At 46.9% G+C, this 26,209-nt stretch overlaps 1 protein-coding gene across 3 annotated transcripts in view; it reads right to left on the bottom strand.

Annotated features, from left to right (window-relative positions):
- The window catches only part of SLC7A6 (solute carrier family 7 member 6), a 34,006-nt gene that overhangs the window by 7,583 nt on the left and 214 nt on the right, over positions 1 to 26,209 (bottom strand). For all 3 annotated transcript variants that reach the window (XR_013825387.1, XM_079908569.1, XM_079908570.1), the window contains exons 2-7: positions 16,983 to 17,036; positions 15,783 to 16,341; positions 4,753 to 4,878; positions 2,524 to 2,668; positions 1,751 to 1,874; positions 1,435 to 1,538 (exon numbers count right to left, since the gene is read on the bottom strand). Coding sequence is in view for 2 of the 3 variants with exons in the window: in XM_079908569.1 (XP_079764695.1) it covers positions 1,435 to 1,538; positions 1,751 to 1,874; positions 2,524 to 2,668; positions 4,753 to 4,878; positions 15,783 to 16,305 (1,022 nt within the window). In the remaining variant the exon portion in view is untranslated. The remainder of the gene's footprint in view (positions 1 to 1,434; positions 1,539 to 1,750; positions 1,875 to 2,523; positions 2,669 to 4,752; positions 4,879 to 15,782; positions 16,342 to 16,982; positions 17,037 to 26,209) is intronic.

Here is a 26,209-nt window from a genome sequence, read left to right on the forward strand (position 1 = left end):
GTCCAGATTCGTACTCTGAGTTCCCTACCCTCACCCTCTCCCTCATCCTGTCAATGCCACAAGATAGCTGAGTGAGGCTAGAATATACCAACTACATAAATATTTTGGGACAATTGGCAGAGTCAGTTGGGATGTCCTGGGCCTCAATAAGGGTGAGGCTATGGGAAACATCATCTTTGAGTGGGCAACGGCAGTGAAAGCCCAGAATACTAACCACTAGGCCACCAGGGAACCCCTGACACCATATTCTTTTACAAGGCCTTGATCTCTTTATTACTCTGGTTGCCCTACAGAGGCCCCAAGTACATGGACTGGGGTGTCAAAATTAGTAAGAAGAATGAATAGGACAAAACTATCTCTTTCATTAATTCATTCTCCTATCTGTTCATGTGGCAAATATTTATTGAATGCCTATTACACTCCTGGCCCTGGAGACAGCAACATTTATAGGGTGAGTGGAAGAGAAATCAAGAAAGCAGACTTCCTCTTAGATATCAGAGGGTCACAGAAGCCATGGGAATAGTTTCAGAGGAAGAAGGGTGGTAAATATCACTTGCTTCAGGGGTCCAGTAGGATAAGGACTGAAAGCAGGCCAAGAAGGAAGTCACTGGCACCCTTGACAAGAACATTTTTAAGGTAGTAGAAGCCTACCTATGGGTAGGAAGATGAATGACAGTCAAAATGCAAACCATTTCCTTTAGAAGTATGTCCAATAAGGAAGAGGGGAGATGAGAAACTGTTTTGTGATTTCTCTAAGTGAAGATGAGAGAAGCTTGTGCACAGCTGCCTCCAAATGAACATCTACCAAGGAGAAGGGCCAAGTGATGAAGTGAAGTGCTGAAGAAGAGGGGACGTGCCGGAACCCTGAGACCAGGTAGCAGAATAGCCTGAAAAGGCAGAACTGGTCCTCTCTATGAAACAACTGGAAGGACAGTGCTCTTACAGGTAAGTCTCTGTGCACAGAAAAGAGCTGGAGCCTACCCGTCGGCCGCAGTGTTTTCTGTGATGTGAGGGGCAGAGTCATCCTGTACCAGTACCCAGTATACAGCAAGTGCTCAATAATCATTTATTACAAGAATGAATCCTGGACCTGCAGCATAATCTGCAGGAGCCTAGAGTCTTGTCCCCAACAGGATCCCTCCTCCAAGCTACTGCCTTCTTCCCCTCTACCTCTTACCAATCTGTCCTCATCTCACATGGAAATGTAAGCAACCAGCACACAAGTGTTGTACAAAGGCAAGGACACGCATGCACACATGCATACACAACACAGAGTACTAACCACTATACGATCATGGCCACACATGCATACACACACATACACACCCTGCATGTCCGAGAGAGGGATAAGGGAAAGAAGGGCTCCGATGGATTCACCTAGAGCCTCAGAGAATTAAATACTGGTCTGTTATCGGTGAAGCAGAAACACAGTACCTTGATGAAGCAAAGATAGATGCGTTGAGGCCCCCAAAGCAGGACAGGGCAACAGCAATGGGAATGGTCCAGCTAAACAAGCCAAATGTCTGGTCAGCAAATGTCTGGGGACAGAGCACAGAAGGGGCACTCAGCACACGACAGGGTTTCCACAGCCTCCTGCATCTCTCAGGACAAATGCCATCACTGCTGAGCAGCCCGCCCTCTGGCACAGACCCACCACCTGGCCCTGCAGAGCTGGAGTGGCAGCAGAAACAAAGATCCAGCCATTCAGTACTATGAGATGACGAGCAAATGGGGATCCCAACAGACTCACCACAGCCACGGCATCACTGCCAAGGACATCTGAAATGCTCAGCACTGTGTAATAGGCCACGTTGGTCAGGATGTAGATGAGTGTCACAATCGGCATAGAAATCCCAATGGCCAGGGGCAAATTTCTGTCAGGACAACAGAAATAGGACTACCTGGAACCAACCTCTCCTTGGGGGTCAAAGTTACCCAGGAATTCCCTGGCCTCTGGATCTTTGAGGCTGACTCCTCTTCCCCATGTAGCCTAAGGGAAGTATGCGCCCCACGCCCCGGGCTCTTTCTCCTGAGAGAGAGAGAGAGAGAGAGAGAGAGAGAGAGACAGCCTTCCCTGTGAAGATGGCTCATGATCAATATTTGATCCTCACCCCAGTGGGACCACTGGGTCCCACTGAAGGAGGAGCACTGTCCTCTAGGGACTGGAGGCCAGGCTGGGAACCCGGCTGCCCAGAATAAGCTTCTGGCTCCCCAGGCTTCAGTGTCAGCACCAGAGTGCAAGGTCTTAACATCTCAGCCCCAGCTGGGTTAGCTGCTGCCCACTGAAGGACCTCTCCTCCAGGAAGGACCCTGGGGATCCTCCAGTGTGAATATGAGGCCAAGGAGCCAGGGGTTTCCCACCTTCACTCACTCCCGTCCTCGCCCCTAATCCCTCACAGCTGGTGAAGGGGGAACAGGAAGAAGGGATGAGAGACAGAGGGAGGAGGGGAGGGAAGATGGCAAGCGTGCCCACTATCAGCAGGAGTTCCAGCCAAGTTGGGGAGAGTGAGATCCCACCTTTACCTTTCTGGGTTTTTGATTTCTTCTGTTACAAAATTAAGGGTGTCCCAACCTGAGTAAGAGAAGAGGGCAGAGTACAGGGCGAGAGAGAGGTCTCCCAAGTCCCAGGAGGAACCCTTAAAGGCATCCTGAAAGTGCTCAGAGTGTCCTGTGGGGGCAAAGGCGGAGGTGGGGGGGGCAGCGGGGGGTACAGAGAGGAGAAAGAGGAAGAAGGAGAAGGACAGGAGAGATGGCAGGTGTAAGGAGAAGAGGAAGGAGGGGGAGGGGGAAGGGCAGCAAGAAAGAGGAAGGGGAGAGGCAAGAAAAGGAGAGAGGAGGAGGGTCAAGAAAAGAAGGGAAAAGCAAGAGGGCAGGGAGAAGAAAACAAAAAACAAAAACAATTTAATCCAAAAGAACCACCACCACCAGCTCCCCACACCCCACCCACTCCCTCTGAATAGTTCATTTTCCTTTAGTAGAACTAGACAATCTCAGAAAAACAAAGGCATTCCTGGCTGCCTTCTGACCTGATAACACCTTTTCCAAAGCCCTAGTGAATTTCCATTTCCTGCGGGAGACCACAGGGTAGGCCACAGTTCTTATTTTTAGAAAGAACCCTGTTTCACATAAAGGAGTCATTTTTCATTAACAATTAGATCTTCCTGTGGAACTACCTCTCATGGCCCAGACAGTTCCACAACTTGGTCAAATGGGTTTCTCAGTCTCATGGAGAGAACTCTACTCGCAGTGGCTATGGTTGTGTGCGGCAGGAAATCACAGGCTTCGAAGGAACTGGGATCTTATTTCTCACTGGGCCTGGGGTAGGCCTGGGCCACCGCCACCTTTGGAGAGGCTGCCTAGACATCTGTCATCCTCCTTGGAGGCCTCCAGAGACTGCAGACTTGCAAGCCAAGGGAACAGCACCCAGCTGTCCAGGAGACAGACCTTCTAGACATATTGGAGGTTTTTAATAAGACCCAGACTTCTAAGGAAGCCTGCTGTCACCCACTGCAGAAAGCCTAGACCCATCCCCCAATGTGGCAAAAAGGGCTGGGTGTGCAACAAAGAGGGGGTAAGTAGAGACTCCCGAACCCCAGGGGTGCCACTCATCACACACAGTAGCTGTTCCCTAGGGCACAGATCCTGGAGGGAGAATTACTCAACTACCCAATTAGACCCCAAGATGTTTCAGAGACTCTAGGAACATCCAGATGGCTGGCTGTACTAACTTGGCACACAGATACTGGACCAGCTGCCTAAGATTCACCCAGGGCGCTTCTTAAAAACACACTTTTTTCTTTTTTAGTTTTGTTTTGTTTTTTGGCCGCGCCACGCGGCTTGTGGGATATTAGTTCCCTGACCAGGGATTGAACCTGGGCCCTCGGCAGTGAAAGCCAGAATCCTAACCACTAGGCCACCAGGGAATTCCCCAAAACACATTTTTTTGAACTCCAAGCCAACCAGAGTTTGATCCAATAGGTCTGAGGTTGGAGTCTCAGCTCCTCAGGGGATTGTAAACACAGCCAAGTTTAGAGACAGATGACCCAGAGAACTGTGTTGTCTAATGATTGAGACACCCTTGGCCAAGGGCACCTCAGGACTTCTCTAAGGGGTCAGGGAATATTGGGAGGCCTGTTACCCTCCCTGTCAGCCTACTCTGATCTGGGAATGAAAAGCTCTCTAAGGCCAACAGGCAGGAAAGTCAGTGCCAACTTCACAATATTTTAATATTTTGCTGAGAGCTGACTTTGGGAGGAAATGCTAAATAAGAGCAAGTCCAGATGAAAAGTAAAGGCTGCAAAATAACCACTCATTTCCAGACCCCATCTCCCTGCCACCCACACACTTCCCACCCCTCTCAAGGAGGGCCAAGCCCTCCTCCCCACTGACTGGCGGTCACAGACCAAAAGCAGGAGCCAGAGCAGGGCTCACTCTATCTCCACTGATTACTTTTATGACCCAATTACAACCCAAGTTTCAAAAGCTCCTAGGCCTTCGGCTGGCTTCTTGCAATGCTCCCCACCACCACAGAGGGAAAGCAGCCCCGAGGGAGGGGCTAACTCATGTCCACTAGACCAAACCAGCCTGGCCCAAGAAGCCCAAGAACAGATTTCCTGTTCTCACTGACACAGTCTAGCACATATACAGAAAGAGCTGAGCAGTAAAGCTAACGGAGTCCCCACATCCTCCTCAGGGAATCCAGGGGAACTCCCGGAGTCACCCACCCTCCTTCTGACCTGGGGCCCTTCTTACCCTGGCACAGTTTAACAAGGCCCATGACAATGATGGCAATGAGTGCCAGGACCTTGGCGTAAGTGAATGTGTCCTGCACACGTGTGCCCCACTTGACGTAGGCACAGTTCACAAACGTCAGCAGACCTAGGAAGAAAACCATAAAGTCAGTGGCAGGCTTGAGCTGAGGGCACCGACGCCCAACCTCTCTTTACAAAGCGCATCATTTCTATCCTGTCTGCCTAAGGCAAAGGGGCCGACGGACCGGTCAGAACCAGAACAGGCAAATGGGGGACATCCCCCATCTGCCCCAGCTGAGAGGAAAACATCCCATCAATGTTGACAAGTAATGATACAAAGGCATGCACTACCACATATTCATGCATTCTGACAGCCCGAACCATTTTTGGAAATTCCCCCCAGGCCCAGGAATGGTGAACTTCACCCATTCTTCCCCACTCAGATTCCCAAAGTTTCAAACCACCTGGGGCACAAGACCTCTCCATGGCCACATTAGAGAATGGGGACAAGAGAGGCCCAACAACAAATAAGGTCAATTTAAATGCAGGTGGCAGGTCACCTAGCAGTTAGGGAGACAATGTTTTGCATGTAATTATTTTTTTAAAAGGCTATCATGTGCCTGACAATTTCACATACATCCTCTCAATTAATTCTCACAACCACAAAACAGACATTCCTATTCTCATTTTACAGATGAGGAAACTGAGGTTGACAGAGGCTAACTACCATTCCCAAGCTTACATAGACCCCCGATCTCCCCCACCCCCATTCCTACCCAAACCTCCCAGTTCTCGGATAGGCCCATGGAAAAGTGGGCTCGCGTCAGCACTGCTGGCTTTCCGTTCCAGCTCCTCACGTACCTCAGTGATACCTGGGTCCTGTGTTAGAGGTCCCACCACCTTACCCCGGCTAAATAGGGACTGCTCTGATCCATGGAGAATATCAGTATCCAAGGGGCTCCACAGTGACACCTCTAGCCTCCAAAAATAGAACTTTTACGAGAACCTCAAATGTTATTACAAAATTTGGGGGCTCATCCTCCAGTCCACGTCTACCTACTTCTACCCATGTTGCACTCTCTCCTTCAGCCAGACTCTCTCCTTACTGATGCCGGATATACACATGAGAGAAATGTCCTCCCCTCCTCCTCCTGCCATAGGCAATAGCAACTCCCACTTTCAAGGTCTAGCTCAGTCCCCACTTCCTCTGTAAAACCTTGCTAAAATATATCAGCCAGCTCCTCCCTGAGCTCTCTCTCCCTGAACCCTACAACATTCTCACTTAACACACAGCTTAGTACCTTGTGCTGTGGTCATATGGACATATGTCTCAAGAAGGTTCCTCTCTCTCCCTCAGGCATCTGGGTGGTACTTCCCCAAGGAGATCACAAATTCTTAGGGGGATACAAAAGCATACTGTTTTCTTAAGCTTACTGCCAAGCAAAGATGGGAACTGATCAACCGTGGTTGGAATCAAGATGGTGATGACTTTCGCTTAACTGCCAATCCCCTGGAGCAAGGCAGTTTTCAGAAAGTTGGACATTCCTCCACTCAAATGGAGAGGAGAGCCTAGGGCCAGCCTGTGGATATAAACATGAGTGGCTGAACAGCCTCCATGGCACTTTAAGAGCTTTCATTCAGTACTTTGGCAAATGACACGGGTGCTTACTAGTCAGTCATATAGGGTGCATGGGGGCGGGGGGTGGGGGAGAAACGAGGCGGTGGGGAGTAAATAATGGCCAAGGGGGAAGGGATAAGACCAAAGGAATGCACACTGCTGGCAGGTCTTCCCGGGGACCTGCCCTGCTAATCAGAGTTCGCTGTGTGAAGCTAAGCCTAGATCAGCTAACATGAGGATTACCTAATAAATAGCCACCAGTAATCCACAGGCCTCTGTGCAATACAGTAAGCATATTTTGAAGTACCTGCCAGGCCCCTTCTTGGGAACTGCTCCCCCTTCCCTATCACGGCTGATAGAGTCCAACAACGGACCCAAGCTAGGCCTATTTGATTCTCTCTCCCAAGAATATGGAGTCAGGATACCAAGAAACTGAACCTATCTAACAGCAGCGAAGTCAGGGGCCACAGCAAGTCAAAATCACCTACGAGCCCCTGTAATAGAGGAAGAAAAGCCACAAGAAAGCAGAGGAAGGAAGCAGGACTACAAAAACGAGCAGAAGTGAGAGCAGCTTGTAAGAAGCTGTGCAGCTTGTGAGAAAAAGATTGATGAAGGAGAAAAACAAATACTGTATGCTAACACATATATATGGAACCTAAAAAAAAAAAGGTTCTGAAGAACCTAGGGGCAGGACAGGAATAAAGACAAAGATGTAGAGAATGGACTTGAGGACCCGGGGAGGGGGAAGGGTAAGCTGGGACGAAGTGAGAGAGTGGCATGGGCATATATACACTACCAAATGTAAAACAGATAGCTAGTGGGAAGCAGCCGCATAGCACAGGGAGATCAGCTCGGTGCTTTGTGACCACCTAGAGGGGTGGGATAGGGAGGGTGGGAGGGAGACGCAAGAGGGAGGGGATATGGGGTATATGTATATGTATAGCTGATTCACTTTGTTATAAAGCAGAAACTAACACACGATTGTACAGCAATTATACTCCAATAAAGATGTTAAAAAAAAAAAGGTTGACGAGGAAAAACACAGAAACATACAGAAGACAGAGGCAGAGGCAAGACAGACAAGAGACAAAGACAAGGAGGCAGAGACAAAGAGATGGAGACAAAAGGAATAGAAACAGAAAGATGGACATACACACGGAGAAAGAGGCTGTCTCACAATGTCCTAGCTGTGCTTGCTGTGCTTCTGGTTTGTAGCACTGAAATGTGGCTGCAAAATGGGGAGAGAAGCTGACACACTCCTCAGCCCACTGACAGGCACTCCCTCCTCTGGGTTCTGCTCCTTTTCCTTCCCTCCATCCGGGTACAAACTGCCCCCATGGCTTGGGCCTCTCTGCACACAGTGGGAATTCAATGAGTGAAGGCAGCACCTCAATGGAAGCCCCTGCAGAGCCCCTTCTCAAAGACCGGATGGAAGGATACACAAAAGCCTGGTCACAGCAGCTGCCTCAGGGAGGAAGACTAAAGCTCTGAGAGGGAGGAGACTTTTCCACTATATACCATTTTATATAGTTTGACTGACTTACCATGCACATACACTTCTTTCTCAGTAAAAGTACTTAATTTAAAACACTCTGTAGGACTTCCCTGGTGGTGCAGTGGTTAAGAATCTGCCTGCCGATGCAGGGGACACGGGTTCAAGCCCTGGTCCGGGAAGATCCCACATGCCGCCGAGCAACTAAGCCCGTGCACCACAACTACTGAGCCTGCGCTCTAGAGCCCACGAGCCACAACTACTGAAGTCCACGCACCTAAGGCCCGTGCTCTGCAGCAAGAGAGCACGTGCAATGAGAAGCCCGCTGGCCTCAACTAGAGAAAAGCCCACGCGCAGCAACAAAGACCCAATGCAGCCAAAAATGAATAAATAAATAAAATAAATTTATAAAACAACAACAACAACACTATGTAGCCAGGGAGCAGGACCAGGAGTAGAGTAGGTGAGTAAGGAGCCCAGGGCACAAAATTTAAGTAGGCACTCACTGTCGGGGGACAACCTGGCAAGCCTGAGAGTGAGTGCATCCTTAAATGCTGGCCCCAGGAGCCCTGCTTGCTTCACTGGACTCTCAGCCCTGCCAGAGAACAGAGAGCTCTGAGAACAGTCTACCAAGCAGAAGCCAACTCCCTCGAATGTTTTCCTGATTCTAATTAAGAAACAAAATTTCACCATCTGATCCCCCACCTCCCCACCCCACCCCCCACCCGCCTCCCAGAACTCCCATTCCCATCTAGCAGCAAGGACTACACCAGAGCTCAAATACAAGACAGCCAGGCTGAGCCTGGAGGCCAGGCACTCAGACTCAACTACCACAATTAAAACATGCACGCCTTCCCTCTTCCTCCAATCTCATTTCCTTGCTGCATGCCTGCACCAATGAGTGTGGGACCCATGTCAGGGTCTTCCAGGCTCTCTAGGGACTTGTTGCTGAGAAATACTCAAACAGCAGATCCAGATCCAATCCCTAAGCAGAAATAAATCCCCAAAGTCTCTCTGTGGCAAAGATGGCTACATATCTTCTAATATCTGTTCTTCCATCTTTCCTTAGTAATAGAAATTTTAGCTGGAGTCTGGCTGCCCAAAATAATGATGACATTTCCCAGCCTCTTTTGCAGGCCGGTATGGCCAAGTAACTAAGTTCTTAACCCAGGGATATAAGCAAAGTGTTGCATAAGTAAAACCTTATAGGAGTATCTTTGAAGGGTGAGAGGTGTCTTTCTTTGTCCTTCCTGTCAGCTACAAGGCAGACATGACTGGAGCTTGAGTAGCCATCCTGGACCACCAGCCAGAAGTCACATGCTGAGGATGGCAGAGCAGTAAAACAGAAGGAAGGAACCTGAAGAATTATGAAGTCATCCTACTAGCCCCACGCTGCCTACTTCTAACATGTGAGAAATAAATTTCAACATGCTTGAGCCATGCTCCTTTTGGTTTTCAGTTGTTTGAAACCCAGACTAATCCTGAGTAATACATGTGCCCACAGACAAAACTGCAACTCTCATACTCTCCTTCTGATGAGGAGATGGCCTGGCATCTGAAGCCGTAGTTCCAGTTATGCTGACTGTCGCAGCTCCCTTCTCCTACAAGCACTGGGAGGAAAAGGAACATTCCAATTCCTCCCACAAACAGGCCTTCAAGGACAGAGGAGTGCAATCCTTAACAACGACGACAAAGTGGGAAAAGAAAAAGAAGGGGAAAAAAACATCTACAATTCTCTTAGGAGAGAAATGTTCTACAACAGTCTAGGAGAGGTAAACCCTTCCAAGTGGAGATCCTGGAATCAGAAGCTACCTCTTGGCATGTGTATGAATACATAATGTACATGTCTTTTTTAAAAGCCTCCTTGTTTTCAATTACACAAGTATACATATTTAATCTTATTATCAAAACATTCAACCTATACATAGGGTTAGAATCCAGGGTTTTTGAGCAACTGTGGTCAAGGCCAGTCCTCCTCAGGCCTGCCACTGTCAGAACATAAAAGCTGTCTATCCATAGCAACAGCTGACCAAAATAGAGGAGAGCATCCTTCCTACTTAGAACCCTGCCCAGGCATGAGTCCAAGACAGCAAGAGGCAATAGGAAGCCATTCATACATCACACAGTGTTTCCTCACTGCAGTCTCACCCTTGACAGTCTCCCTTTCCTTCTTCCTTCCCCTCCTCTTCCCTTCCCTGTCAGCCTTACCAAACAAATCCTCAGGGACAATGGAGTCTCAGCTGTGAGCACACCTCTGCTGATGCCACTGTGTCAGTGCTGAACTGACTTCCACGTCAGTTCATGGCAAATACTCTCCAATGATGTATTTGAGGTTACATAACAGACAGAATCCCACAGGGATAAATGCACCAAGACCTAAGCCAGAAACACACACTTCTGCAGACAAATCAAGTACTCCTACAATGCTGGGCACCTGGGCTACTGAGAATACTGCTGGTCACCTGGTCAGAGAAAGGACCTATGGACCTCAAGAAGTGCCATTTTCCCCTACAGTCCCATAAGTGAATAAGAGCCCCTAAGCATACGGAGTTCAGCGGGCAGCCTGAGGCCCCACCCACCACAGAAGAGTCCAAGATCCCAGAATACATAATAGCAGAATGACAGTTTCTCAATTTCAGCACAATTGACATTTTGGGCCAGATAAGTCTGTCATGCGGGGCTGTCTTGTGCATTATAGGATGTTCAGCAGCACTCCGGACCTGTACCCACTGGATGCCAGCAACACCCCTTCCCAGCAGTTGCAACAACCAAAAATGTCTCCAAACCTTGCCAAATGTCTCCTGGGGGGGTAACTCATCTCCAGTTGAGAACCACTGTTCTGACATAGTGAGTACCTAAGACAATCTGAAATCCAAAAAAATAAAAGCTGCTTGGATGTATCTCCCTGCCATGTATAACCTGGGACTGGAGTGGAGGGCTGCTGGAAGCCAGGATCTGAAATAGCAATGCCTTCAGGGCCCGAGAAGGTAATATAAATGAGCAAAGGCAAGAATGTCTGGACATAAAACAAGAGGGAGTGGGGGACTGCAGTCAATGGGAGAATATATGCTCCATTTAAAGGAGTAACCACTACTCAAATGCAGCTGATTGTGTGAGGCTGGAATATGGGTCCAAGTTTGCCAGAACTTTTGATTTTTCAAGAGAAAGGGCAAGTCCTGATTTTTAAATGTTGGCAAGTAATTCAAAATTATTTAGAACACTGTGCAGGTCCAATATATCTGTGGGCCAAGGGTGGCCCGTGGGCCAACAGCTTGCAGCTCTGCCCTAGAGTTAGTTATATGGAGACTGCCTAGGCCCTTTCTTCTAGGATGGAATTTTAATTGTCTAGCTTAGCATGGATATAACTTCTTTAAGCAGTCTCCCAACTAACCTGGACCCCTCTCATGTCTCAGTTTCAAGACTAACGTAATTCTCCTACCCAAGCCTCACACAGCATTCAGTGCAGATCTTTGTTTTTTCCCCTAATTATGACATAGTTGTTTTCTTCCAATTTAGGTCTCTTGAGACCAGGCTGCTCTCAGTGCCACCTCTGTCCAAGGAGGCTCCCTCCAGGACACCCCAGCTTAGCTGGATGATACATCAGCCTGATTCTACACCCTAATTTCCAAGAAGAGGAGTAAACTGAGCCCTAAACCCTAATCTGTTAGGATGGGACAAGGTTTTAATGACTTGGCACCAGCTCTGACAAGTTTCCCGCCCTCAGGCCCGCTTTATGGAAATACCTTGGTTTCTGGAATAGGGGTTTTTGGTAATGCAAATACTGAGTAATCTGTGTAAAAGTACATTTGAATGAAAGAAGTTATATGATACCATAACTTTGCATTTCTAAGAGGTGAGGTCTCTCCTCCAATCAAAAGATCAGTTCCTAGTGTGGGGATGGGCTTCCTAAGAAAAAACAATGGGAAAAATCATAAAAGAAAAAAGATTTAACAAACAAAAATCTTCTTTATGTGAAAAATTATGTACAGAGGTGCCCTTTGATTTGGTTACTCTTGGAATTCATCCTAAGGCCATCAAGGGACCAATGCACAGGCACTCACAGGTGCTCAGAAAAGAGTACAAATTCACGAAATCTTCTAGAAAGCAACTGGGTAAAACACGAAGAAACTTAAAACAGTTTAATTCTTTAGACACAGGGATTTCTCTTTTATAATTTTATCCTAATAAAATATGAAGAAACTCTGAAAATGATTTCTACACAGCAGCATTATTTTTAATAATGATATTATAGGGCATTTACTGTATGCCAGTCAGAGAGAAGTATTGTACTTTATTTGTATTGATTCACTTATTCCTCACAACAATCTTTTCAGATAGGTACTATCAATGAAATGAAAAAAAAATGTTGCCTGTCATATCAGTAAACAAAGAATGTTGCAGCCATCAAGCCATCACAAAACAGCTGCTGGAGAGCCCTAAGGGAACTCAGGATAGAAACAGATGCCTGCCACCTAGCAGTCAGCCACCCACTAACTGCAGCCACCCCCGACAGTGCACCCTGAAGAGACTTAGGTTGAGAAATCACAGGACACTGCCCCCAGATAGCTGAGCTACATATCAAAGGAGTGATTTCAACGAGCCCTGACTTTTGCATTTTTCCATACATAGAAAAGAGCTAAATTCCTTAATGAGATATCTGGTTTTCTTTAATTAACAGTAATCTTTTGGGACTTCCCTGGCGGTCCAGTGGGTAAGACTCCAAGCTTCCACTGCAGGGGGCATGGGTTCGATCCCATTTTTTTGGCAGCGGAAAAACCAAAAACAAACAAAAAACAGTAATCTTTTAATGTTCCAACTACCTGGTCTTTGTTGCAAAAACTCCTATATATCCCGGCCCCTCCCTTACCTCTTTGCAGCAGTGTCTCAGAGCTATCTGAGATGCTGTGCCCCAGGCTTAAGTCCTCAGTTTTGTCTGCTGAATAAAAATAATTCTCAACTTTTAGGTTGTGCATGTTTTTTTCAGTTCACAGTACAATCACTATTCCCATTTTACAAAATGAGAAAATTAAGGCACCAGTTAACTATCTCCTCCAAGGTCAATAGCTACTCAATGGTAAAGCTGGAATCAAACCCAGCCTGGCATGGGAGCCTATGATCTTCCCCCTCCCCCCACCCACTGGCCATGCCGAGAGGCATACGGGATCCTAGTTCCCCAACCAGGGATTGAACCCACATCCCCTGCAGTGGAAGCTCAGAGTCTTAACCACTGGACCGCCAGGGAAGTCCTCTTTTTTGGAATCCTAACCACTAGGCCACCAGGGAACTCCCAAGGGAGGCTATGATCTTAACCACTATATTACACTGCCTGGAAACTACTTGTGTGTCCCAAACCATGTTTTCTAAGAATATTTGGTGAAAGGGATTAAATATTAAATTTTTTTAAATGCAGTATACAAACCACAAAGAGTATTATATCAAGGGTACTTTTTTAAAATGATGGATAAGCAGAAAAAAAAATAGCAGAAGGTATTTCACACAAATAGTAACAATAGTTCTCTGGGAGGTAAAATCATGGGTGATTTTAACTTTCTTTTTTTGCATTTTTCTAATTCTCTGTAGGGTCTATGCATCACCTTTTAATAAAAAAGAAGATATATATATATATATATATATATATATATATATATATATATATATATATAACTTTAAAAAATGTTTCTTTTGGGACTTCCCTGGTGGAGCAGTGGCTAAGAATGCCACAATGCCACAATGAAGTGCCACAATGAAGACCCAACACAGCCAAAAATAAATAAATAAAATAAATAAATTTATTTTTAAAAAATGTTTCTTTTGAAGAACATTTCACAAAAAGGGGGGAAATCCATGATATACTAAGTTTAAAAAGCAGAATATCAAGTTATATGCAAAGTATGATTCCAATTCTATAACAGAAAGAAATGAAGACGTAACTGAACTATTAAAAGTACCCATACGTCAGGCTTCCTGGTGGCGCAAGGGTTAAGAACACGCCTGCCAATGCAGGGTACACAGGTTCGAGCCCTGGTCCGGGAAGATCCCACACGCCACGAGCAACTAAGCCCGTGCTACTAAGCCTGTGCTCTATAGCCTGCGAGCCACAACTACCGAAGCCCGTGTGCCTACAACCCGGGCTCGCAACAAAGAGAAGCCACTGCAATAAGAAGACTGCGCACCACAACGAGGAGTAGCCCCCCACCCCCACCCCGTCTCCGCAACTAGAGAAAAGCCCACGCATAACAACAAAGACCCAACGCAGCCAAAAACAAATAAATAAATAAATTTATTTTTTTTTAAAAGTACTCCTGAGTTTCACTGGTGGCGCAGTGGTTAAGAATCCACCTGCCAATGCAGGGGACACGGGTTCGAGCCCTGGCCCTGGCAGATCCCACATGCCGCGGAGCAACTAAGCCTGTGCACCACAACTACCAAAGCCCGCGCGCCGTGCTCCGCAATAAGAGAAGTCACTGCAATGAGAAGCCCGCGCACCGCAACGAAGACCCAACGCAGCCAAAAATAAAAATAAAATAAATTTATTAAAAAAAAAAAGTACTCCTGTCTGGGGACTTCCCTGACAGTCCAGCGGTTAAGACTCTGCGCTCCCAATGCAGGGGGCGCGGGTTCAGTCGCTGCATGACGCGGCCAAAATAAATAAATAAATATTAAAAAAAATAAAAGTACTCATGTCTTGGCGGTAGATTATAGGTGATTTGAGGCTAATTTAAATTTCTCCTGAACAAACATGTTTTATAATCAGAAACTTATTCCCTTTTTTGGAGAGCTTAGGCTAGAGTCCCCCTGGTGAAACCCTATCACATATACCGCTGAGTTCCCACTTTCTCTCCTCCCAGGGGTATCTGTGGAAGAGTTCCCTTTTAACATCTGTCTTTAATAAATTCCTTAAAGTCAGGAGTCACAGCATACTGTACAATCCTTTACGGCTAAGTCCAAGGTACTGTCAGTCTATTTTTAACACTGTGGATAAACTACACATACTGCCAACGCTTTGCAAGCAAAGATATGGAAAGAACAGAGTATAATTAAGTGCCTCTGGCAGCACAGTGCTAAGGAACACAGGGAATTCTGGGCCACTTCTCAGCTAAAACACTAGCTTTACTAGACTAAGTTCACAATAATCTTCTCTCCCTTCCAGTGTTTTCACACAGAATTCCTCCTTACAACCTCATAAGAAAAAAAGGAAAATAAAGAGAGATCCACTGGGATCTCAGGTTCTGCCCTCAGAAACCAAATACAGGGTAGAAGCCACCTTCCTCGCTGGCCGCAGGCACAGCCTGTTTACAAAGTCAGCATAAAGAAATCTGAAACACCAGTGGGAAACAGCCATTTTGGTGTGGTGCCTGCTGCTTAGATCGGCCTGTGAAGAGTGGCAGTGGCAGGAAGGAGTGGTCCTACTGTGAGCCTGTAGGACATAAAGCCTTGGGACCCCCACAGTCTAGAGAAGCCCATTTCCTCACTGATGGCTTTAAACGGGTCTAAGATTAAAAGCTGGGAAGCAAAATAACTTTTTTTTTTTTGGAGCAGCAGAATAAACGCCTCAGCACTGAGGGTTTTTCCTGGGTTAAGTTACAACTAGTGATGTTGACACCAATCAAAATAAGACAAATATAAGACATGCACCAACCTGTCACATAGACTGGGGAACAGAACTCAGGGACACCGAAGAAGGAAAGTGAGGCACCAGAAGCCACAAACAGATTCAGACTCTCCCCATCCCCATCCTTTACCCTTACTTATCTCAGGAACAAATGACTTTGGTGAAATTGCTTCTTCAAAAAGGTAAGATGCCTCTCTTCCCCACAGAAAAAGAAAAGCAAATTATGCTCTTCAAATATAAATTACCATTAGCATTATAAAAATAACCCACAGCCCCACGCATACTCCCCCGCTAAGCCCTCAGACTTACACATGCAGGCTGCAGCGAGGAGACGGCAGGCCAGGTACGGGGGCTCGCAGGTGGGAAAGGAGGGCTGGATGATGTAGTTGGCAAAGGTGATAGCAATAATGGCCTGACTGGTGGGCTCAACAATTAGCAGGGAGGCCCAGAGGCGGATAAAGGCAATGAAGCCCCCAAAGGCCTCTAGAATATAAGCGTAGCTGGCCCCCGACTTGGTGATGGTGGTCCCCAGTTCTGCATAGCAAAGGGCACCCACAACGGAGAAAAGCCCACCAATGGCCCATATGATCAGCGACAACCCATAGGAGGCAGTGTAGACCAGCACGCCCTTGGGTGAGACAAAGATTCCTGAGCCGATCATGTTGCCCACCACCAGGCTGACCCCATTCAGCAGAGAGATCTCCTTCTTTAGCTGCATAGTTTCTGTGGACCGCTGAGGCAGCATGCTGACATCTTCTTCCTCCCTGGGCCGGCTGGCCTCAGGAATGAGATGGTATGTGGGTGTGGGGCTCTCCAGCTCCCTGGCTTCCATGGCAAATAGTTCCTTCACAACTGTGTTTACTATGGCCTGGCAAAGAATATAAGTATGTCAGTCTAGGGTAGTCGCTGATAAGGCTCTAGTTCAGACCTGCAAGGCAGGCAGATTTCCCTGCCTACCTCTTGTGTAGGGACAGCATGACTCATACACAGACCTAAATACAATGAGCCTGTCTGAGTTCCCACCACAGGATACAGAGAAATGGAGGCAGGCTGACCTCCACTGCTCCCAGGAAAGACACCAACAGGGCTCAGACACGACATGAGGGTGACTTCTAACAAGAGTCTTGATGCCCAGGGTAGGCTGGCATTAGGTTTATCCATAGCATGGATTCTCCCTGAGGTGTAGGTTTTGCTCTGTTCTTACCAACTTAAAACCTACAAACTTGCCAGAGTCCCAGCACTAGGTTCACAGCACTAGCCAGTCTGATAGGCCTTTCAGTTTCCATACTCACTCACCTCCACCCAAACATAAACAGGGACTTCTGCAGTGTCCAGCCACATGTGGAGAGGTCTGTAGCTACTCTCAGGCCAGCAAAGAACATGAACAGGTGGTGGGAAGGGCTAGGAAGATGCTAAGACAAGGGCATATCGCTATTGCAGAGACTAGACCAAGGAGAGAACATCCATGAAAATACACACCCTTGTGTTGCTTTGTCCATTAACACCCACCTCACTTCCCACGTTGCTGCTTCCTCATTCAACACCTTTCTTCTTCTAAAGTGCCTAAAAGAGAGGGATAACATAATAAGACCAGATGAAGAAAGAACATTCAGAGGGCACCCTAATGTGGGACTCATCTGCTATTGGCTTATTTGCTTTCCTCCTCAGCCTGCCTCTCACTACCACCTGGGGCTGCAAAGAGATTCCCCCAAAACAGGACCCAGTAATCTTGACACCAAAACAAAGCTATAAGTCTCCTCTTATCCACAGATCTGGCATTGGAAGGCATCCTGTAGGGAGATGGTGTGCACACGTACATACATGCACACTGCTTCTTTTGGATCAGCATTGGGCCAATCCAGAAACCTCAAGGAAGCTGGATCCCACACCAACCTATGTATGAAGGACCCAGAATCTGTCGGAGGAAGACAAGCACCTTCCTGACCCTGCACTCAGCAGGACCTTCTCTCTTCCTCAATTTCTGTGCCCTAGGAATTGGGAATTCAGATCCCCAACTCCTACTGCATCTTCTGGAGAAAGGAATCTGGTAAGCCACTTGATTCTCTCCCAGGAGTCAGTCCTTTAAGGTCACAGAGATAACTTCCAGGAATAAGAATGGGATCAGTACGTCATCTTCCCAGAACCTTCTCATCTAGTCAACAACAACGGATGTGCTGGAATCTTGCCTCATGGAGCTCAGAGCAAGTGAACCACAGCCACTCAAGACTGAGTAGTTCTCAGGGAAAACTCCAATCTCCACAGGCCCCACTCAAAACTCCTGCCTTACCTGTCCCAGTACCCCTCCAGAGTCTAGACCTGAGCCCAAGTGAAAAAGCTCCTCTGGGGCCATTAATAAGCCTTCCCCCACTCCCAGCGGAGTTGAGCCAGCCTCCTTCTGCTTATTACGAGGCCTGGCTTTAAGGCAGCACCACTTTTCCTTTCCTCCTGGCACCAAGCCATGAAGGTAACTCTATGCAGGCACGTGGGAAAATATCTGTTTTCATGTGTCTGTCAGGTGAGCTCAGATATGCATGAAAACAAAACTAGGAAACACCTGAAGAGCCTGTCTCACATAGAGTCAGGTGCAGGGACTTCCCTAGTGGCGCACTGGTTAAGAATCCACCTGCCAATGCAGGGGACACGGATTCGAGCCCTGGTCCTGGAAGATCCCACATGCCGCGGAGCAACTAAGCCCGTGCACCACAACTACTGAGCCTGCGCTCTAGAGCCCACAAGTCACAACTACTGAGCCCATGTACCACAACTACTGAAGCCCGCGCACCTAGAGCCCGTGCCCCGCAACAAGAGAAGCCACCGCAATGAGAAGCCCACGCAACGCAACAAAGAGTAGCCCCTGCTCGCTGCAACTAGAGAAAGCCCGCGCTCAGCAACAAAGACCCAACGCAGCCAAAAATAAATTAAAAACAAAAAAGAGTCAGGTGCAGGCTCTTCATCAGTGAGTGCTTCCATGTGTATGCTCTATGCACGTTAATAAACTTGATTGTTTTTCTCTTGTTAATCTGTCTTTTGCCAGTTTAATTTACAACTCCCCAGCCAAGGAACCTAAAATGGGTAGAGGGAAAGTGTCCCCCCCCCCCCCCACCGCACCTTACATTCCTTTAAAAAACAAAAAAGTCAGTGCACAGAGACTTGGGTTGCCCACTCAACCCAACATGGAGGCAAGCAGAGAAACCTGGCCCCAGTGGTCACTCCAGCCTCCCCCTATTCATCAGACCCCAGCTGGTGGAGAGGGGGAGGAGGTTACCAGGTATTCTATTTGGACTTCTGATACCAGACTGTGAGTTTTCTATCAAACAATTCTGCAACACCCAGCAGATCTGGTGTCTGCTACAATTTAATCAATTCTAACACCACCTACCTGGAAATAGCAACAGATTCCTCAGGTTAAGGGCTCAATCTTACAAAACAGCCCTCCCCACCCAACTTAAGATGCCAAATCGCAAGTCCAGGTTTTTCCTGTGCTTCTGACCAACTGGCTATGAATCGGAGGTTCCCACTATCCCCTCCTCGGGTTCAATTAATTTGCTAGAGCTGCCCACAGAACTCAGGAAAACAGTTTACTTACTAGATTACCAGTTCATTATAAAGGATATAACTCAGGAACAGCCAGAAGGAAGAGAGGCAAGGTATGGAGAAGAGGCACGGGAAGCTCTCCAAAACCTGTCCTTTTGGGTTCTTTACGGAGGCTTCATTACAAAGGCATAACTGATCAAATCACTGACCACTGGTGATTGATTCAATCTCCGGACCCTCTCCCCTCCCAGGAGGTCGGACCTGGACTAAAACTTCCAAACCCTCTAATCACAGGGTTGGTTCCCGCGACAAGCAACCCCCATCCTTAGAGGATCTAGATGCTTTCAAAAAAATCACCTCATTAACAAACTCAGGTGTGTTGAAGGGGGCTGGTTATATGAATAACAAAAGACATCCGTTTAACCTTTACTGATCTGGAGCTATTTCAGGAACTGGGAACAAAACAAATGTTATAACAAAAGATGCCTCTGTGGCTCTTATTAGGAAATTACAAGAGCTGTGGGACAGGAACAGTGGACAAAGACCAAATAAATAATCACAATATCACAGGGAGGGAAAAAGGTAAACTCACTTCACTGGAAAATTTAAAAATAGGATGAAATGTAACTGCCTTGACTTCTAACTTTCACTTAAGATGTAGAAATCTGGGAAAAGCATCACTCCGACTCCAATGACAAGAAAAAGGCAGATAATCTACAGAATTGTAACTTTTCTTGAAATCATTAGAGACCTGAGGTTACAGGCCAACCAACCAGACTGAGATTTAGGGAAAAACAGATACCTCCCAGAGAGATGCAAGTTCTGGCTTACCTGTGGCGGAGGGAGAACAATGGAACCACCATACAGGCAGGAAAGAAGAATTCAATTCGGGAACAATTTTTAATGAATTACTAAAGGTCAAGTTTGGGTTAGCAAGAGCCGTAGACACTTAGAGGGTTTTCTCCAGTGAGACCTCAGTGGGTGCTCACAAGAATTACTAGGCCAGAGAAAGCCTCTCAGAAGTGCTGGCCTGGAGAAGGAAAGCAGTCACTGCTCTGGGAAAAATATGAAGGTCCACCTGCTCCCTTCTCTAAAAATCTTAAACACCTGGGGAATGGGGAAACTGTCATTCCCAAGGCAGCTGGGACAGGGTGAAAGAAAAAATAAAACAATCCTCTCTGCCTGAGGGAAGAGCAGGAAATTCTGGTCCAGACAATTAGACATGGCAGGCTCACCCAGAAAGATCCAACCCCCCCGACCCAGGGAAATAGGGCCTGCCTAAGGCTGAGGCTGAACCAAGACAACAGAGAACCGCTCTACTCCCCACCACCAGGTTAGCAAGCACCCAGCAACAAGGCTGTGGTACACTGTGTGCTGAGGCACAGGTGTACAAAGACCTAATGCTGAGGGTGGAGCATAAACACAGAAAAATGCACCCTCAGGGCAAGGAAACACCAGAGGAATTTGGAGCCACTGGTGCACCTAAGGTAATCATAGCAACAACAAAACTCAAACCCAACTCACCTCCTAACTGACTCAAACTCCCACATTAACAGGCTAGCAAAAGAAGACGTTGTACCCATTTCCCAGAATAAAGACTATGTACCTCAATCTCTGCTTTTCCACATATTACATCTGACAATCAATAACAAATCACAAGCAACATAAAAAAAGCAATAAAAACAACCCACTATCAAGAGGCAAATTAATCAATAGGACAAGACTTAGAGATGATCCAGATATTGGAACTATCAGACAGGGAATTTAAACTAACTGTGACTGGGACTTCCCTGGTGGTGCAATGGTTAAGAATCCGCCTGCCAATGCAGGGGACAAGGGTTCGAGCCCTGGTTGTAAAAGATCCCACATGCTGCGGAGCAACTAAGCCTGTGCGCCACAACTACTGAACCTACGCTCTATAGCCCACGAGCTGCAACTACTGAGCCCGTGTGCCACAACTACTGAAGCCTGTGTGCATAGAGCCTGTGCTCCGCAACAAGAGAAGCCACTGCAATGAGAAGTCCACGCACCACAGTGAAGAGTAGCCCCCGCTTGCCACAGCTAGAGAAAGCCCGCACGCAGCGACAAAGACCCAACGCAGCCAAATATAAATAAATTTATAAAAAAAAGAATATACATATATACATTTATATGTGAATCACTTTGCTGTACAGCAGAAATTAATACAACATTGTAAATCAGCTGTACTTCAATAAAATAAATTTTAAAATAAATAAATAAATAAAATAACTATGATTGATACATTAAAGGCTCTAATGGAAAATTTGGTCAGCATGCAGGAACATATGTGGAATTTCAGCAGAGAAATGAAAACCATACAAGTCAAAATGTGAAAAAATCCAGAACAGAGCATCTAAGAGTTGTAGGACAATATCAAATGGTCTGAGGTAAATATTAAAAAATATACTTTTTTGATTCTATTAAATGCCTTAGAATATAACTAACTGCCTAAAGCAAAAATAGTAGCAATGCAGCGTTAATATATTGCATAGGTAAAAGTAAAGTGTATGAAAACAATAGCACAAAGATAAGAAAGAAGAACTGGGAGTTATACTACTGTAAGATTCTTATATAATATTATATGTGAAAACTGATGTAATATTATTTAAAGGTAGACTGTGATTAATTAAAGATGTACATTGTGAAACTAGGGCAAACACCAGAAAGTTAAAAACGGTATAAATAATAAGCCAACAGTGGAGATAAAACAGATCATAAAAAATACTCAATCCAAAAGTAGGTAGAGAAAAGAAGAAAAAAGAAGCAAAGAACACATGAAATAAGTAGAAAACAGAAAACAACTAGCAAGGTGGAAGATTTTAATCCAACCATATCAATAATAACATGAAATGTAAATGATCTAAACACACCAATTATAAGACAGACATTGTTGGGTTAGATAAAAATGCAAAACCCAATATGCAGTCTACAGGAAACCCACTTGAACTATAAAGACATAAGTTACAGGTAAAAAGATGGTGAAAAAACATGTAAACACTAATCAGAACCAAGGGGGAGGGCTTCCCTGGTGGCGCAGTGGTTGAGAGTCCGCCTGCCAATGCAGGGGACACGGGTTCGCGCCCCGGTCCGGGAGGATCCCGGGCGGAGCGCGGAGCGGCTGCGCCCGTGAGCCATGGCCGCTGAGTCTGCGCGTCCGGAGCCTGGGCTCCGCAACGGGAGAGGCCACAACAGTGAGAGGCCCGCGTACCGCAAAAAACAAAAGAAAAACAAAGGGGAGTAACTATATTAACATCCGACGAGACTTCAGAATAAGAAGTATTGCTAGGGATAAAAGAGAACATTATATAATGATAAAGAGGTCAATTCAGCAAGAAGAAAATTCTAAACGTGTATTTCCCCCAACAGCATAGCTTCAAAATACATGAAGCAAAAAGTGATAGATCTGAAAGGAAAAACAGACATCCACGATTATAGTTGGAGACTTCAATACACCTCTCTCAGTCACCAACAGAACAAGTAAACATAAAATCAGCAAGGATCTAGAACACCTGAAAATGGAATGTCCCAACATAGTTCTTGTCTAAAATTATGTGAATTCTGAGGGGAAAAACAAACAAAGAAAGGCACCTGCAATAGGGCTTACCTCCATGCAGGAGATGGGGGCAGATCAGGGGTGGGCGACAGCCTTCCAACAGGGAAAAACTGCTTTGGCTCCTCAAGTTTCACAACAGAATACCAACCTTACTATCTACTGAGTTGGTTGCTATCAGAGCACAGTTAGAAACCCTTCCTCAGGTGCTGCCCGAGGTCTTTAGGATCAATTCCAACCTTCTTATCAGGGCCTTATCACTAGGCCCCCTGCTGCATATGGTCCCTCCCATGGTCCAGCCACACTGAATTACTTACAGTTTCCAGAACCTGGAGTAGTCCAGGGTTTCCAGAGCCCATCAGAAAAACACATCTTTGCTCATACTGAGTCCTTTGCCTCTAACACCCTTCTCCTCCCACCATTTTCCTCAACATCCTGGCTGACTTCTTTCTCCACACATATCCTTGTGTCCCTGCATGTGTGTGTCTAGTCTCCCTCTCTCGAAAACACAGTCTCTTGGGAATTCCCTGGCCGTCCAGTGGTTAGGATCTGTGCTTCCACTGCAGGGGGCCCAGGTTCGATCCATGGTTGGGGAACTAAGATCCCGCAAGCCCCTCGGCATGGCAAACAAAACAAAACAAAAGTCTCTAAACTCATTGTTGAAGACAGTGTTCATTAAACAATTCCATACACCCTATAAGTAATTTTCTGCCTTGAGAAACTAGTGTTAAACCCCACTTGTAAGGACATAACACAGCTTTTAACAGGTTTTCATCATATTTTCCAAGCTCCTGTGCAGCAGATAATAAAGGAATTCACTAGACCACTAAAATTTCCTCATGAAAATTTAACCATGAAACTATCATATGCAATTTTCAGGGAGAAAAACTGTCTCTTTCAAAGTTCAAACAAAGAATATTTTACAAGCTGTATTCTAAAACTTTTATAATTGATGACTATGAAAAAAAAAAAAAAACGCTGTTGAGAAAGACACCAAAATCTTAAATGTGGTGAAAACACAGAAGACTTTTTCTTTTTTATACTTTGAGTTTTACAAAATTTCTACAATGAAAATGTATTACTCTTTTTATGCTTAAACTTAAATTATGTGACTCTTTACATTTGTCTTTTCACTTAGGACACCAGGAAACTCAATATCAAATTCAGCTCCCAATCACAGTGAACAGATACCCTCACTTTTCAACAGTACCTGATATCTAGTCTTTTCCATGGCTTTGGTTTCCTATTTTTACTTCCTCATTGCAAGTATCTTTAAATATAAACCACCAAAATTACTCTTTAGAAAGAGATATAATAAATATATGTTATTTATATAATAATTATAGTGTTACATAACTGTTAATTATGTGTGAGCCATTCTCTTTACTAGCATTGTACTCAAATAACTAACTAAAACGGTTTACAACTTGCAAAGATCCAAGAAAATTAACGAAGAACAGAGCAATAATATCCACCTGTGAGGAAATAAGCAAACATCACACTTTCATAAGCCACCTCATCGTAAATGGTCAGGTACGAAGAAGAAAATGAAGTCTTAGAAGTTCCATCACACCCACAGTGGGGTGTAACTGAACACGTGTCTGAGAACCAGCCTGGTCCTTTCAAGTCATGCATGTCTAGACAACTGCTGTTCCCTCTGTCCCAGGTCCCATAAGCACCACCTGCATCACTTTTGTAGTAATGTATCCACACATTCTGGAGGCTACAGCAGGAAGGACAAAGGACAGAAGTCAGGAAATTTCCTGTGTACCAAGAAATGCCAGAGAGATCAGTCATATAACTCCTATTATTTTTGGTTTGTAATAAAAATATGTCCACAGTCAGAAAGGGAAGGAGGCAGACAGGAGAATATCAGGCCTGTGGTTTCCCACAAATTTGTCAGGAAAGGAAAATCAAATATAAGAACTTTTAATGACAATCTGAGACCAAAGTTGGGAAGCAAAAGCCATTAGCACGCAGTGGGACCTCAGCAATGTAGGCAGCCTGGGCCGTTTCCTCAAGGGCCTCCCAACAAGAACAGAGAGTTGAAAATGATTTCAGGAAGCTCTCACAGGCTTTCAAAAGTCTGCTCCTCCCAGATCTTCAAAATCAGGGAGCAGCTCTCAGAGATAAGCACCAGATGGCTGCGCATTCTGCTAGCCTGGTAGTGCTTTTTCTTCCCCATCAAGGGCAGAGACTGAATTCTTTTTACCAAGCACACAGTCCAGTGCACACAAGAGGTACTCAAAAACAAATGTTAAATTAAATATTGATTCCTGCTTATCACTGGCTATAACACAAGTGGTGCCCAAACTGTTCACTCAGTGCTCTGTGAAGAATTCTCTTAATGTTTCACAAATATCGCCTTCCATTTACGACATGAGATGATCAAACAAGATGACAGGATGTGAAGACACTAAGAAGAGCCATAGAAGCAGGAGCACACACCGTCCTCCCTCCAACAGGCCAGTCTCCCCGCGGCCCCAGGAAGCTCTGCTCAGGTGCTCACATCCTCAGGCTCGTCCCCTGGGCCTTTACTCATTTTCTGAGTCTCTCCGACGCAGCACAAGTTCTTTCTCAGCACCAGACTCACACTGGAGTATCTCACACGGTCTCTTTCACGTTCACAGGGTCGCACTCAGGGCCACTCTGACCGCGGTGTCTCTCACACTCAGTCTCTCACAATCTCCCTCTCTCAGTCCCTCTCACACTCATGGAGTCACCTCCACACTAGGGTCTCTCTCACACACACACCGAGTCTCCGTCACACTAACAGCGTCACCCTCACACTGCGTCTCGCACACTCAGGGTCACCCTCAGACTGACACACACACACACAGACACACACACACGGCGTCCTCCTCACACGCTCAGTCTTACACTCCTGGAGTCCCCCTCACGCTCAAGGTCCCGCTCACACGCACGGCGTACCCCTCGGGCACGCGCTCACTCGCAGCGTCTCTCACGTGCCCGCGGCCCGCCTGCCCCGTGCTGGGTTACGGGAACCGCATCCCGCATGCAGCGGCGGCGCAGAGAGTTCGGCCCCAGCAGAACGCGGCCCCAGCCCGGCTCCCGCGGCCCTGCTCCCACGGCCCGGCTCCCTCGGCGCGCCCGCCCGCGGCCCGTTACCTCGTGGTGGCCCGGCGCCTCCGGGATGCTCGGTCGCGCTGCCACCGCCCCCGCCGCGACCGCTCAGGCCCCGCCCCCGCCACGTCATCCGCCGCCGGATCGCGACAGCGCGCGCCGCGTCGGGACAGGGCGCCTGGCTCCGCGCGGGGCTCGCGGGCGGCGGCGCTTCCGGGCCCCAGGGGGCCGCCGTGGCCTCTGGAATTCCGCCGGCCGCGCTCAGGGGTCTGCAGGTGAGGTCCCAGCCCCCGGCGGGCCGCGACCCGGGCCCAGCCCCACTAGCCGACTGATAGGCTGCTCCGCGACCCTGGAGTCTCTCGGGGCCTCCGAGGGACTCAATACGGGGACCCTCCCGCGGGAACCTCTAAGTGCCCCACACCCGGTTCCTCTGTGGCTTTTGGCCTGGGCCGCACTCCCGGGGGACCCCATACAGCTCACACGAGGAGCTCTAAACAGCCTCCATACCCCGTTCACAGCCAACCCTCCGCCTGGAGACCCTAGGGAG

Source organism: Stenella coeruleoalba (genome assembly GCF_951394435.1).
Source record: "Stenella coeruleoalba genome assembly, chromosome: 20".
Taxonomy (NCBI): Eukaryota; Metazoa; Chordata; class Mammalia; order Artiodactyla; family Delphinidae; genus Stenella; species Stenella coeruleoalba.